The following is a 16,843-nucleotide window of genomic DNA, read 5'->3' as shown; positions in this document are numbered from 1 at the left end:
ATTTAGATTCCTAGTTAAAAGAAAGAATTTACACAAGTCAATCAATTTAAAAATAGATATTTTTGTTTTGTTTGTTTGGAGTATTTATCTGACAGTGTTACATTGTTAAATGGGTGGCATCATTAAAAATAAAAAGATTTTTAATTCTTCCACTTGGACCTAAAAAGTTTTGTTGTCATTTCTATAAAACGGGTTGTGTGGTGTACTTTTTAAATAATCAGCATCACAGCTGCCTTTAGCAGATCGAAGGCGTTTTAACAGGAAATGCTTAGTCAACGTGGCAACATTTGCTCTGCATTACCAGCAACATAGCACACACCTTAAAGAGCAACACCACTAAAATGTTCTAGTTCACATGTGAATGTTCCTAATGCTAATCTAAAAGTACATTTATTATGAATGTAAGCTAAATGATTTTTGCAATGTGATTCTGCTTTGAAACAACTTTTTTTAAATGCGTTTGTTGGGCTGTTGTGTTTCCTAAATAGCAAATGTCAGCAGATGAACTTTGACTCTGAAAATTTTGGGGAAATGAAAGCTTCTTAAACCACCCTCTGACATCACATGGCTTTAAATTGGGTGTTTTGTGGCAATTCATTATGCAGAAAATGAACAGAAAATGAACACTGGTGGGACATAAACAAAAGCAAAACAAAAACACAGACATCGGGGTGACAGTTCTTACATATTTAAGTCACATTGTGGGTTTTTATAAAGTGTCTATTTCCACCATTTCCATCCGAAGGCACCCATTTTGATTCACAGCATGAATGTTAGTTTATATTTTGCAGTATTTCAATTTTAGCAAAGTAATCTTATTTGCTTTGTGTTGGAAAGTACTTCAGGAAACAGTTTTTCTATAGTTTGTAGAGAGCATAGCTACTCACCTTAACTGAGGGCAGTGAACACCATCTGTGGATAATGGCCCTCACTGTGGTTCAGTTGAGTCCCAATATATTAGAAATGGCTTTCTTACACATCAACAACTTTGGTTCTCATCTTAAATTTGGTGTCTATTAAATGCAGGCATCACTTTACCCCTTAATTAATAACACAATCATTTTAAAACTTCTGTTTTTGCTGTAGTTATCTTTATATGACATTAAATTGTTCACTCACTCACTCACTCTTTTGTGAATTCCTGCCTGCCAGTGTCTGATGTTAAGTATTATAGTAGTTTCAGGTAAGTTGAAGATTATTGCCACTTTTCTGCCATGTATCTGAAATCCATTACACAGATTAAAGTGCGGTTGAGAAAAACAGCTCAGCTCCATAAAACTTCTCCCCACAGATCTAAAGCTGCAGTCCGGATAAATGTGGGCAGAGTCTTTGAATTTCATATCATCAGTGGTAAGAGCAAAGAATGTGTTAAAATGGTTAGACAAGCAAGTTGTTGCAATAAACTCCCAAATTTATGCTGCAGTTTCTCAGAGCCTCTATTACTTCTGCTTTTTATTATTAGAAGTTTCCTTCTTGTTAGCGTCATTCTGACAAGTTACCTAAGGGACTCAGTGACTCATATGTCATAAAGTCTTGGGCAAATGTGCAAGGTAGTTTCTTGTGCATTTAAATTTAGATTTTTATTTCTTCAAACATACATTCTCAGGAATTTTAACATAACTCATACAGTTTTAAGGGCATGCTTGTGATACTACATGTCATGAAGTAACAAGATACATATACACATATAAATATATTCTGCAGGTGTGGGTGAAGGACACAAGAAAGGTTATGGTGTTTTATCTGCTTTATTTGTGAGTGAAAACTGTTGATCATACAGTCTTACAAAAGTTTTCAAACTATTTGAACTCTTTCACATTTTGTGACATTACAGCCACTACTGTGATTTACTGGGATTTTTTGTGATTGACCAATGCAAAGTAGCGTATAAATGAGTCTGAACCTCATATATTTTAAGCTATAATTACGACTGCAAGCCTTTTAAATTGCACGTCCAGAAATCAGAATCCGTACTCATTCTGCAGTGGAGAGTCTCGCTGAATCAAGTGTGCAGAACTGTGTGGAAAAGTCCACGCTAATCTCAAGGTACTTTATCGATGCACATATTAAATATTTACACCGACCATGAAAGTGGAAATGACAGAGAGCACTTTGAGAAAATTGGGCTGAGATCAAAAGAGGCTTCGGTTGTGTTGTGTCTTTGTGATTTGACAGGACACGTACATGCACCCTGCTCTCAGAAGATTAAAGCTGCCTACTTGGCAGCTGCGCTACGCACAGATGGGCCAGCATGGCTATATGCTACATCTTTACATCAATAGGCTTTTATACTAACCGCAGGGAGAAGAGATCAGCTTGGAGGTGTATCCTCCACTGATTTAAAAGAAGGTAAACTTGCAGAGTCCCAACAAATAGAAATTAGCTTTAAATCAGCCAATACTAAAATTTGTGACACAGAAACACACAACACTTCAAATGTGGAAAACTTATTTTTTCTGGCTTTATTTGTTCAATAAAGCATCTTTTTTCTAAGGTACCATCAGTACCATAAATTATGGTACTGATGGTTTGGGTATTGATGTTTACTGTCAAAGAATCTTCTGTGTTTTCAGATAAATTGTTTTTTATTGTTTTTGTATTTCATGTCACATTTCCAACTAAAGCCAATACAAAACAATAGTTTAATTATTCCTGTATATTCTTGCTAAATACACTGTAAAATATCTGTAAATATAATACAGCAGAAAAAGGTAAGTAAGAAAAGATATTTTGTTAATTTATTACACTACATATTGCAGCTAAATATGACATTTCTCAATTAATTTAATGCATTTCTCTGATCAGAAGTAAAATTCTATTAACCTTCATAACATTTAGTTATTTGTTCACTTCATAGTAGCAGATTCTCTTTTTTTTTCCTTCACCAAATTGCAAACACTTCTGGACATGCGTCAACTGCTTCCATAAATTTCTCTTCTGTTTTGTAACATTATCACTTGCTTATGAAAACTATACTTATAAATACCGAATAGTCATTCTCTGTAAAACCGATTGATCACTTCTTTGCATTTAGTTGTTAACATCTATGGATTCCAACTGGCTGTGAAAATAGTCTCGTCTTGAGCATTTTCAGGTCTCCAAGATCTCACTTTTTTGCAAACACTTCCAAAATGAAAACATATTCAAGCCAGTTGACCGTCTTAATTATAAACATGGTGTCAAGACATTTCATTTTGGTGACACTTCATTGACACGGACACTCTCTTTTGAAAAATTGCATATCCATTTTATACAAGTGACACATTTGTAGGTTTTGCAGTTTGTGATGCTGATTGTTCTGAGAAATACACTAGTTGTTGTGCAAATGTTAGCAATGATGTAAGAAATGCACCAAAATGACTGAGAAAAAAAATAACACAGTTGTGATTATGCGCAGTAGCATAGATGGCCAGACAGGAAGACAGATAGATAGACTGACAGGTGAGTAGATAGAGTGCGTATTTTGAACTATTGCAGTATAAGTTTTTCTTGAAAACTGACAAATAAGACAGAAACTTTGTTCAGTTAGCATCTGTGATCTGGTTTTCCAGCCCTTTCAAGCATGCAGATAAAGGAGCTCTGACAGACAGGACTTGCAAATATGAAGCTGAAGAGAGAGGATTGAAAGTGCTTCTGGCAATTTGTTTTTGTTTAATACAGAGAAATCAGCCTCCAGATGGGATGCTTGCATTATTACCATATGGGCCCACAGTGATTTATCGGATGTTGCCAGATGCTGTCGAGGCTCAGAGGCACCTGTCAGTAAGACATAACTATCATTCAACGCCATGTGAGGAAGCTCTTAGGAAAATATCTGCGCAATGTTTTTATACTAATTTCTGTTCATTAAAACCTGAATATCAAGTTTTATGTGTGAAACTCAAACATTTCAGTGAAACTGCAAACACTACTGAAAGTAGAGCTAATGTTAGCATGTCGTGGCGTATGTATTATCCTTCCATTTACTCAGTTTTATGAGGTTTGCTATGAACACTGGTGGACAAACGGCACCATACCAGAATAAGTAGTGGTGTAGTTTGAAACAGGGTTGGATTGAAAAAAAATATATCCCAGGCTTTGACATTTCACCAGGCACTGATGGGAAGATGGGGGAACCTAATCACATGCTATCGTGGGATAAAATTGTCAAAGGTTGCAAGAGATTTAAGACTGGGGTGGAGGTTTAGCCTCCAGCAGAACAAGACCTTAGAGCCAGAGCCATAGACTGGTTCAGATCAAATCATATTCTTGCATCAGATCAGCCTAGTGAAAGTCCAGGCTTGAATATTAATGAGAAACTTTCACATAACTTGAAAATTGCTATTCAAGGTGCTCTCCGTGCAGTGTGACAAAGCTACTGATTCAGGGATGTCCAGTACAAATACTCATCACAATTTTGAAGGTCAGACTTCCAAGAAATTTTGAAAACCTTGTATCCTTTTCCTCAACACTTAGTTGAAAAATAATGAGGTTAATATTTATTCAGTTTTAATATGGAATTATGTGTTGGTAAATGTGAGAACTTTAAGTTCACATGAGGAAACCACAAACATCCCAGAAGAGCAGCACTTTATTGTTGAGAACTCTCAAACAAATGGAAGAACCGGGGTGACAATTAGAACCTCCTCAAAGAGGACCCTGGTCTGTTTTACAAACTACTTTGCTCCTGCGGATGGATGTAAGCTACAATACGAAGACGCATTGTTGAAAAGTGTAGGAAGCACAAAAGATTGCTGTGGCTCTGACAGAGTGACCATCAGGTTCTTGGTTACATCCCACACTAAGGCCCTCCTCCTCCGTTTAGGCCGGCTCTTTCTATTTATTAACAATGGAGATCTATGAGCTTTTTGGGACCTTCAAACCAGCAGAAATACGTATTTTTGAATCCTTTCCTCGATTTGTGTCTCAGGGCGATGCCGTCTCTACAGACAGTTCCTTTGATTTCATGCTTGGTATTTGACCTCTGGCCTGCAGTCAGCTGTGGGACATTATATAGACAGGTGTGTGTCCTTCCAAATCAAGTCCAGTTTATTGAATTTACCACAGGTGGAATCAAAAAATTTGCAAAGCAGATTCATTTTAAGCAATTTGGAATAAGGCTGCAATATAGACCAACATGGAAACAACAAAATGCTGTGAATACTTTCCAGATGCACTGTATTGATTTGTACTATAAAATGGCTCTATGTGGTTTAAGAATTCCTCTAAAAAATGATCAGCAACGTCAGTGTCATCATTTGCAATCATAAACGTAATATTGAAAGCTTGTGACAAAGGTACAGGTCAAACTTTCTTTTTGCAAAGCAAACTGAAGCAAAGTTGAGAGAGCTGGTTGTTAGATGAAGAGATCTCAGACTGCATTAGTAATCTGAGGGTTTTGCGGGTTAGACAAAAATGAGCTAGAGGCAAACCCTCTCAGGAAGCAATCACGAGCAAACATTGTCATCTAGAAGAATTGTGTTATTTTTATTCCTACAGCAAGGCACTATAATTTAATTGTGTGCCTGTTATTACGTTAGCAAAACAAGCAAACAAAGTCAGCAGCCACTGCTCTCTTCCACTGTCAGGGGAATAATGAGTAACACCTGAATCATTGCTACATTCATTTGACATGACTGCCGGCGAAGGCACCAATCTCTCCGAGCCGCACAGGCCACTCTGGAAGTGAGATAATAAGTGAAAACAGCAGGAAGTGCCCGAGAGGAGGTCCTTGGTAATGGCTTTCCCCTTTGTGGAGATCCAATTATTTCAGTCTGCTGTCTTTCCAACAGATCATTTTCTCTCCGCTCACCTGCTAGACCTGGCTCAGGCGCTGGCTCTGGAGCTGCTGACCTGCCAGCAGGACTTGACTTTCTGTCAGGGCCCGAAGGACAGCATCCGTCATGTTGAGGTTTGTGCTATGATAAGGCATCATTTAGCCCATCAGGACAGCCAGCGACACCCCAAAACCTGCTTCAGAACATGTCAGTCTCCTCCAATCATTTCTGTGAAAGGAAAGCCTTTGTGAAAACAAGAAAGCGCACAGACAGAATGGAGCATAAACTGAATAAATCATGCGCGTCTCTTCAGGCTTCGGGCGATGTGTTGGGAGCAAAAAGTCTCCACTTTACTCACTGTTGATATATTAATCCATACAAACACTCAGTAAAATGAATTACCAACCTTCCCTCTGGTCTTAGTATTTTTTCATTTTACCACAGAGTATGAAAGATATTTTCTGCAGTCAGTTTTAAGACAAAAACGGAAAAAGAGTCCGTGAAAACCTAAGAAGAAGTCACATTATGAACTCTATAACTTACATAAGAGCTGCTCTAAAGGTTACGTGTTGCAGTGTGGGAACACACAGGATTAGCCAACACTGTATTAAGTAGGCAGTTTGAGGAAACAGTGAATGTCATTATGCAAGAAAAAGAAAAAAATAATTTGGAGTTCACCTATTTAGACAGCGAAGATTCCACTTTTGCTTTTAATGGATGGGAAATACAGAGCAGAGCATCTAAACAGACTAGCATTGTTTCCATGCTGATTTTTGCCAATAGATTTGAATCCCAACCTTTTTTTGACATTACATTATGTGTATGTGAAGCATTATTTCATTTTGGCATCCTTTAATGCATATTAACACCTATGCTAAAAAAGCAAACCCTCTGTAACATTCCGTATTCATCCCTGAGTATTTCTTACTCAGTTTAAGTTGGATCATTTACTGATTTTAGAACTTCTGCAATGTTTTTTTTTAGGTTTCCTTTTTATTTTCTGTTTCTTACGATTATAGAAATGGACTGCTTCTCCATTTTAAGCCTTTTGCATTTTCCTGTTCTAAATAAATACATAAATACCTCAAACTGATAATACAGGGTATAAAGTCATCAGTGGCATATTTGCCAGCACTATTAATGCTTTGAAAATCCCTTTTTTGTCAACCCGGGTATTCTAGATGCAGGTTTGGAGACTGACCAGAAGGAAAGCTGATGATATATCTGGTGAGCCATTTTTGTGTTGATTCTGCCATTATATACAGAAACAATATTGTGTTTAAAGAAAGGTCTGGAAAGTGGAGAAACTGTGGAAAACCGTTTTTAGTTTGGCCATTTCATCAACATCCCTGCTCTAAGTATTTAACATTGAAATGCGAACATTAAGAAGCAGCTGAAATTATTTACAGTATTGTTCTGTAACCAACAGGAGGAAGCTGGATAGAGCTGTGATAGTTACCCTTTTTTTTGTAATCTGTGATTTATTGATCCCAGAGAAGCTCCTGGACTGCGGTCAGAGTCAGCCGCCTGCCCTCACTTCTTGCCACCTGAGGGGAGAAAGCCATCCTGACCTCACTCAAACTGTCTTGTAGCGCCGCTTGTCATCCTGCCAATGAAAATGTGGCTGTTGCATTTTGGAGCAGACTCCCTCTGGTAAGATGGACATTTTCGATGCCTGGAGCCGAGCGGAGCAGCAGGTCTAAGTCTGACTCTCCTTCTCTCTGCCATCCATATTGAGACCCCCGACCCCCGACCCTCCTCCACCCGCAGCGCAACCGTGCCTGCTGAAGCATTCATACTGAGAGAGTGTAAAGAGAGCCACCGTAGCTCCTGCTCTGACTGTCTAACGAGATCCTCGATCTCTGACACCCAGCCCTGTCAACCAGAACAAAGTCTCTTCTCACACAGAAAGCCAAGCCTGCAGATGGCTCCGCGGAGGCTGGACGGGGAAGCGTGAGCCGATAGGGAGGGATGCTTCGTTCCTGTGCCAGGGGGATTTATTTCCTGCACTGACAGGTCACCTTTTTTTTCAGGTGAGCAGATGGGATTTTCCACCTCTTGGAGCCCAGTTCCAGCAAACAGGGAAAAGAGAGAGTGTTATTTTAATGGCCTCTGACAGGTCATCTCTGGAGTGTGCTTTAAGTTAGCAGGTCAGCTGGAGCGAAAATTATCCAACCGCATTCGCTCTCCAATTTCAATGCAAAATGCCTTAACTACTCTGACATTAATGAGAGAGCCTCATTTACCATACATCATCTTGGTCATTTAACACGAAGAAAGCAGGGGGTAAAAGCACACCTAGCTTATATATTAAAGATAACAGACTCCAAGCTATTCATGAGACTTTTCCATTCGGATAGAGATCCAAAAGTGCCATGAAGCATTCAGAAAAAGGCATTTTACTGCATATCCATGCAGTTTCACTGCCTCTGCAGCTGAGGGGCCTGAGGCTCATGTGGGTTTATGCCAGATGGGCACAGATTTATCTGCAGCATTTCATGCCATCACGTTTGCAACATCAGCGGCTCGTTCTTCCACATTTGTCTTGCCGCTGAGCCAAAGCAGTGGTTCAGTTGGATTGTTGGAAAAGAAAAGTAGGCCAAAGCAGAAATGCTATGATTTTTAACCATGTTTTAAGCAGCTAAATTGAAGTTTTATAGCAAAAACAAAAATTGGGCCTATTCTATAGGGGGTGAAAATGGCAACTAAATAATAAGGAACAACAGACATATTAAGCACAAGCTCAATGCAAATGTATTCTTTGAACCGACACAAAAAAATTAGAAAATCTAAAACATCTGTAAGTTAAAAATCTTGTTTTACGAATTATTTTTAACTAGCCGAGGTTGTAGATCCATCAAGATTCAAATTAAGCTACAGGTAAGTAGGTAAATTACTAATTTCTAAATACCACAGGCTCAAATATTTTATTTCTTAGAACGGTGTATTCAAAGGAACAGTCCAGACAGAACACACTATAATATTCAGAAACATAACACTTAACCATGTAAATCAGACGGAGATCAAATATTTGTGAACTTTGTGTGTTTTGTTTATCATAAAATTTAATGTATTGCATTTTAACAATACCTTAAATTGTACTATTTTTGTTGTCTTGTCACATAGCTAATGAAGAAGGTACTTTTCTAAAAAGGCTCCATTGGCAGATTAAACAAGTAACACACTTATCATTAAGACCACATTTGTATTCAAATGTTTTTTTTTTATTTTACTGGTCTAATCTTAAATGTGTCATTAGCTGTAAGTGGAAAATCATTATAACCAACAGAAAAAAAAGCTTGAAAACATCAGTTTTTGTGCAATGAATTTATATAATGTGTTCAAATAAACTTTTCAATCAAATTCAAACTTATTAAATAGGTCTGTAAATGTAAATGCAGCAAATACTAATACTTATGCTTAACTATGTCATTTCTTGCTCTAACCAAACCAATTTGTAAGCAAGAACAAAAGTTACACTGAAAGTGGTAATGCAACAATATCGTCACAATGGAAAAGAGAAACCAGGGTCTTGTCTGAAAATTCAAATGCCTGCAACCTCCTATTTCAGAATCCACTGATTCCTGAATGGAGAAATACTTCTAACACCGACTTTCTGTAATGTGCAGGAATTTAAAGAAACAAAAGGGGAATTTCCCACAGAAAAATCACATTTCATATAAAAATATTTATTGGTCACTATTAGTCACTTTGCTCTTCCTTGTTGGAGGAAGAGAATAAATTTAGATCAAGGCAAGTTTCATCCTGGGGTGTTAGAATATTCATATGCAAACAATTAATTAAATACCATTTATTAATGGCATTTAATTTTTTCTTCTGTGTTCATGAGTAAAAACAGGCTGAATGTAATCTCCACCCGTCCAGTAGATGGGGACATTTTCTGCCTTTTGGGTTCTAACAGCTGAATGTCTCACCGTCCATCTGTCCGTCCATCCATCCGTCAAATTTTAAATGTATCGATTAAATAGATTTTTAAAATGGGCAACAACAGAAAGACAACTCCAAAAACTGAAGTTTCAGAAAGTAATGAAGATTTACATAAAATTTTGAATGAATCTTGATTTACTGAGGAAGTTATATAATTTGCTGTTTGCCATTTTTGCTCGATTCTCCATTACCTGGAATGACAGACAGACAGACATCTTTTAACCCTGCAAATTTTTCTCCCAGGTTCCAGAGCTAAGAAAGTCCATCTGCTGATTATGATATTGTGCTGTTACAGCAAATAATCCCCTAAATTTGACCAAATATTTCGACTTACTAGAATGTTATTGGTTTATCTGGAGCTGTTAAAGAAGATGTTCGGAGTTAGTAGCATAAAGAAAATGTTATTGGTAGTTTTTTTTTTAGTACTACCATTTCAACATAATTATGGTTGCACAAGTTCCTTAGCAAACAATAAATTACATCAGAACACAGATGATATAAAATAAAGTGGTGAAAGGTTAGAAAAGGTTTGTTTTGTTGTGGTTTTTTTTATTAGTTTTTTTTTTCTGCATAGAGGCATCTTATGTAGTTGTGGCCACAGTAAAAGCTGCATGAAGCAGCTCTCAGTGCAGCTAAACAGGTAAATATTTCCCTGAGTGCTGATTAGGAGAGGGTGAGGCTGTCGTAATGACCGTTTCCACGGCAGTGCTACGCGCTGCTAGGATTTTGCTCGGTGATCCATTCATTTCTAATGGCCCAAACACCGACTGCATGCTGAGGCTGCGTATGTGGAAATTCCTGTTGTGGCTCCTTGTGGGCTCCACAGCAATGGGCCTGGTTTCATGCATTATGGAGAGAAAGCGGCTTCCTATACCTGCAGCCTGATGAATATGTCCTGGTGCAGTGGCAAAATTTATACAGCAGCGAGTCTGTATAATTTTAACCTAGTTAAAGAATATTCAGGCCTGCATCCCACGGGGCACAGCTGTCTTTCCAGCCATCACAGTTAATCAGTGACAGCAGGCTGATTAAATGTCATCATGTTTTCCATCTTTCTTGCTCGTTTCCATCCATCATCCTTGACAGACAACTGGGATATAAAGGTAAATGTACCTTACACAGCTTCCTCTTTCGTTAACGGGTATCCGGTGTAAATAAAACATAGAAGCGTACTAATAGTCATCGCTATTATGCTTCAGGGTGAATGTTAGGCAAAGGAGAAGAAAAAGACTGTTTAGTTGTGGGAAATGCCGTGGGTTCAGGCTTTTTAACACGACGAGGAAAACCTCATAAACTCAATACTTATAAAAGTACAAAGAAACAGGGAGAGAATTATTCATTCATAACTCTAACTGTAGTAGCAGTAGTGACTGTATTTGGATGTGCAAAGTCACAGGCTGTGCATGAATAACAGCTACTTAGAGCTGATCGCCTGCCATGCCCATCTGCTGAAGAGAAGTGCGTTGGCTTTGGCAACTATCCAGGGAGTCAGTCCTGATCACCTCATGCTGTTCATAGCAGGTGGTAATTACATTAAAGCTGCTATAAATAGATAAGGTGTATTACAGAACAGGGGTTTAATGAAAAATAAAAAACTTTGAGACTCTCCTGTCAGTCTGTGTTTAAGATCTAGAAGCCATATGACCATGTCTTAAAATGAGTGATTTTTAGGCCATGGGTGCTGCAGTGAGAACAAGAGGTGATGAGTTGTGATTGGTATGTCTCTTTAAAGGGACACTACTGCCCTCTAGTGTTTATAAGGACATAAAATTGAAAAATTGACAGTGCTACAGTCCTTAAAATAAAAATTCATAAGTGGTCAACAGGTGGGCTAGAATGCTGCAGATGGCAGCACAGAAGGGTCCTCAGCTCGAATTGTTGGAGTTTTAAAAACTTGTGTGTTGGATTTATGTTGAGGATGGAAAACTATTGTTGGTAATTTCTTCAAGACTGGGCTCTTTTGGTTACACAAGGTCTCTCTCTCTCTATTTTACATGGTTCTCAGTTTCCCAATGTAAGATGGGAATACTAAATAATTATGACTGGTTGGAAGAACAACCTTGCTCTTCCTCTGTTCTCCTTCTCAGACAATTATTGTATTAATGTTATCAATTAAGATAGTTACCAATAGATGAGGTAACTCCCACTCTTCTAAGAGAAGTACACTGTTTAAGATTCACTATGTGTGTGTGTCTTAGTGTTTTTATGTCTGTGACCCACATGAACTGTTCATGCCTTGGCAGTGTGAGTGTGATAAGGTTAAACTGAGTGACCTTGTGGTGCAGCAGTATAAAATCACTGTTTTACATCCTGATTCTGAAGAAATCTTGGCCTTTTAAAAGAGTAACAAATCACACTTCCACCTTAGCGTCTATAAACTGCTATTTGAAAGACAAATTTTGCACCATTTACAGAATGGAGCTTACATGCTGCATTCTGTAAATGCTTGGTGTGTGTATGAATTTTCTCTGGGTACTCAAACTTCCTCCGATAGTAAAAAATAAAATAAAAAAAATAGCTAAATTATTGCAATTGAAGGAAAACAATGCAAGATTTTCATAATTATTTTACTTAATAGTAATCTGGGAAATCTACCATGCTTTTCTACTAAGCTCCCTTCAGTCTAAAATAAAACCTTCTCCAGCCAGGTCTCTTCAGACCCTGAGCAGTGTCCTGTGTTAGTTGGTCTTCATTATATTGCTGGCTCACTGGTGTTTTTTTTTTAAACAAATCCCCTACAGGACAAAAAATGCATTTATGTCAAGATTATATTACAAACACGTGGACATTGATAACTATTTCTGAAGGCAATTGGTTGCACTTTAATTCATTTAAGGGTATCAACGTTAATTAGGTTGAAATGAATACATATCCACACAGCTGTTAATTAATAAAAAGCTTTTTTTTCTTCTTTCAATGTTGTGTGTTTATATCATGTTTTAACTCTATCATCTCTCCTATCAAACTGTAATTTGTATTTTCTGTCTATAATAAAACATTTTTACTGTCTTTCAATATCTTATACATTTTGATGAGTTTCTGCTTTCAACCAAATACTTTAATTATATCAATGGACTTATATTTACATAAGTCCACCTATTTCATAAAATAATGTATTAATCTCATACTAATACTCACTGCTACCAACTAAACTATCTTGAATGCTTCTGAGTCTTACCAGTAATGAGATCACTCAAGCTAAATGTTAAGATTTTTAAAAATAAACTGACTTACAACGAAATTACGTTAAGGCTATTTACTCATCTTTAGACAAACGTAAATTTGTGACAGGGAAAAAAATTATTAAAAAATAAAACGACGTCACAAATTGTGACGTATTTTTTAAGATGAGAAAAGATGAGATTGTGGCTCAATCTCATTTTATCGGGAAAGCTAAATAGTTTCAACTCGTCTTTGTTCTGTATACGTTATTTTCTAACTGTTGCGTAAAATAAGCCTGACAGATCACGCAGAGGGAAAACTATCCCACACATGAACCAATCAGAAACGGCTACGAACTTCATATTGTTTTGTTGTATTTCTAACCAATAGGCACAACTTTTCAGTAAGCTTTTGACCAATAATATGCGAGATTACTCAGATGTCACCAAGAGGAAGTCTGATGTGTACACATTCGTGCCGACGGAGAGAAACAATCTTTCTCAGAAGGTTTCATCAGATTTTGTTGTGAAGCGCTAACCGAAAGAAGCAAAGATTTACGTCTGACAGAGACGTAAATCAAAGACAGCTAGCGTAGGTTTCTTAAAGTTTCCGGTGACCGGGCAGGTGTTCATTCTGGTCGGGGTTTTCCTCCTCTCGGCCACCCTTCAGCTCTAGATGGGGGGGCTGTTAGCGTCGAAGGATGGAGGGTTTAACTTGGGCTCACCATGGTTGCTATGACGGAGTGGTGCTACATCAGCGGCCGCCGTGTCTTCGGAGGATGGGGCCCGCTGCTGTGCGTGGTTTTCGGCTCTCTGGTGGCCCTCCTGCTTCCCCTGATAGGGTTGCAGAACCAGTGCTGTGGCTCCATGAGGGGCATCAGCCAGCTCCGCTGCCAGCTGTGGGGGAGTTCACAGCCTCCTCCAGCTGTGCAGTCCACCAGCCTGACTGTCCCCTTCACTGCCCTGGATGTGCTGCCTCAGAGGACCAAACCCAGCAAAGGTACGGGCGGCCTATTAAAGGCACTGGGAGTTTTTTTTTTTTTCTGTTTGAATCAATCTACTGCAGCTGGAGGTCGAAGCTCTACCCCAGACTTAAATCTTCGATGTCCTCAAACAGTTTGTTTTCTCACCATTGCCAAGGATTTGGTTCCACCCATCTTCTAAATCAACCTTCTTGTCTCTGCTAAAGAAAAGTATCTGCATTGTATGATTGTATTGAAAGTAATGGACAGTGTGAGTTTTCTTACTGCATCCCGTTTTACTCATGGACCACAAAGTTTGATATTTTGGTATCCAGTGACCAGAGTTCAAACTGTTAACAATTCAAATTGTAATCGTACCACAACCAAATTACACAGGTGACTTTTTGAAGGTTCTTGGTAGTCCTGACTTGTATGTAGGGGTATCAAAGTAAAAGGAAATGATTATAATTGTAGACCACACTTTTCTGATTTTATCTGTTTAGAAAAAAATCTAAATTATAAAAGTTTGTGGTTGTAATGTGAATAAAATAGCAAATAAGAGTAATTAAAAACGTGTCTCAAGGAGTAGTTTGTAATAATTATGTCATTCTGTACCCCAAGAGTCTAGTTTCCTGCTGTATGTTTCACTTGCATCATTTCTGTTTTCTGAATGCAGAGACGGAGCTGGAGGCCAAAGCAGCGTTGCAGCAGGCTCTGGAGATGAAGAAACTTGGGAAGAGGGAGAAGGCTCACAAGCTGCTGGTGCACGCTCTTAGTATGAACCCCGACTTTGTGGACGCTCTGACGGAGCTGGGGACCATACTGGAGGAGGAGAAGGACGTGGTCCAGGCGGACCACCTCTACACCAAGGCCTTGGCCCTCTCGCCGTGTAACGAGAGAGCTCTAATCAGCAGAGACCGAACGCTTCCCCTGGTGGAGGAGATCGACCAGCGCTACTTCAGCCTAATCGACAGTAAAGTGCGCAGGCTGATGTCCATTCCCAAAGGTAACTCGGCGCTCCGTCGAGTGATGGAGGAGACGTACTACCACCACATTTATCACACCGTGGCGATAGAGGGCAACACCCTCACTCTGTCCGAGATCCGACACATCATCGAGACACGCTACGCCGTACCCGGAAAGAGCCTGCAGGAGCAGAACGAGGCCATCGGCGTGGATGCAGCCATGAAGTACATCAACACCACGCTGCTGTCCAGATCAGGAGCCATCACCGTAGGCAACATCCTGGAGATTCACCGACGAGTGCTCGGCTACGTGGACCCTGTGGAGGGCGGTCGGTTGCGGACCAGCCAGGTGTTTGTTGGCCACCACATCCCACCACATCCCAAAGACCTGCAGCGACACATGGACGAGCTGGTCCAGTGGCTCAACTCTGAGGAAGCCCTGCAGCTGCACCCCGTGGAGTACGCAGCTCTGGCCCACTACAAGCTGGTGTACATACACCCATTTGTGGACGGGAACGGACGCACGTCCCGGCTGCTCATGAACCTCGTGCTCATGCAGGCGAGATATCCGCCAATTACCATTCGCAAAGAGCAACGGGCAGAATATTACGCCACTTTGAACACGGCCAACGAGGGGGACGTGCGTCCCTTCATTCGATTCATAGCCAAATGTACGGAAATGACACTGGACACGCTGCTGATTTCCACAACGGAGTACGCTGTGGGACTCCCGGAAGCCGACCGGAACCAGGCCTGTCCCAGCTGCAAACAGACCATTTCAGCCCACAACTAAACCGGAGAGAAGAGGGAGCATGAGGCGCCACCGTGCAAGAGTACATTTTTAATTTAGAAGTTTTTCTGTCGGTAGTTTCTTCTAAATTATGGTGTTCATTTGGCCAGAGTCAAACCATTAAATATCTTGCAAGTATTTTATTTTTCTTTAAGTGCAAATGGAAGTTTTGACTACTAACATAAGGAAATTATTTAATTTTTAAGCTGCAATTTAAAAACAGTGTTTAAATATTTGCCTCGAGGAAAAGTTGTTTGTTAATACTGTGAAGCACTTTCATGTATTTATTTTAAAATAAAAGTCATTGTTTCTTTACCAAGCGCAAACCCCTTTTGACATCGAATGAGATTTTGGTTATAAAATGTCGAACAAAGATGCACAGGAGCGTCTTAATAAAAATTCTGAAATTATTTCCTTCTTATTTAGTTATTAGATATGCAGAAATGCATGTAAAGTGTTTATTTCTGTTAATATTGACTGTCATATAAAAACCTTAAATTTAGTTAAAATATACTAAAGTGTTTAAATGACAGAAGAAAAATCCTGATACTTTACAGTAAAAAGTGCTCAGTTGGGTTTCATTACTTTCATTCATTCATTAATGCATGAATGTGTTGAGGAACAGAAACAATGAATCTCCATTCTTCTGCCCCAAACTCTTGAATGGGCTTTGCTTCACAGTCCTTTCCAAGCAGTTATCCTTTTTGCTTGTGCACCTTTTTCTTCCACTTAACTTTCCATTAATACGCCTGGATGTTGCATCCTGTGAACAGTGAGCTTCTGTCAAGCAGCTAGTCTTTCCCATCAATGTCTAGGCTTTAATTCTATAATAAGTACATCATCATCATAGAATGTAAAAGAAAAAAAATCATTGTTTTAGAATTACAAACTTCCAGAGTACTCAATCCATTACATTAATTTTAAGATATAATATACTAGGCTCACAAATGTATGGCAGATATTTCTACAGCAGGCAAACTTTAAATATGGAACTACCAGAAACCGGACAGAAAAGAGTAAAGGACACAGAATAAGGAACAGAGGAAAGACAGGAAGGAGTGAGAGACACTCCTTGATAGAACATAGATGAAAAGACGAAATGAACAAAAAAGGAAAAAAAACAAAAAAGGAAGAGACGTCAGGTCATAAACGAAAAAGGAAGGGTGGCCAAATAAGTAATAACACCAAGAAGAAGGGCAGGAGGGACGGACTGACCCAATACATGCAGAAAGACCTCAATCCACAGTTTGAATCCAGAACC

At 39.0% G+C, this 16,843-nt stretch overlaps 1 protein-coding gene across 1 annotated transcript; it reads left to right on the top strand.

The window, feature by feature from the left end:
• Positions 1-13,250: 13,250 nt before the first annotated feature.
• On the top strand, positions 13,251-15,897 carry ficd (FIC domain protein adenylyltransferase). The gene is made up of 2 exons (XM_008418663.3): positions 13,251-13,865; positions 14,504-15,897. Exons 1-2 carry the CDS (start codon positions 13,592-13,594, stop codon positions 15,583-15,585), a joined length of 1,356 nt encoding a protein of 451 aa, XP_008416885.2. The 5' UTR covers positions 13,251-13,591; the 3' UTR covers positions 15,586-15,897.
• The last annotated feature ends 946 nt before the right edge of the window (positions 15,898-16,843 follow it).

The sequence above is a fragment of the Poecilia reticulata genome, chromosome 9 (genome assembly GCF_904066995.2).
Source record: "Poecilia reticulata chromosome 9, P_reticulata-male-v2, whole genome shotgun sequence".
Classification (NCBI taxonomy): domain Eukaryota; kingdom Metazoa; phylum Chordata; class Actinopteri; order Cyprinodontiformes; family Poeciliidae; genus Poecilia; species Poecilia reticulata.
The sequence above is the reverse complement of the archived record's forward strand: the minus strand, read 5'-3'. Positions and strand labels throughout refer to the sequence as shown.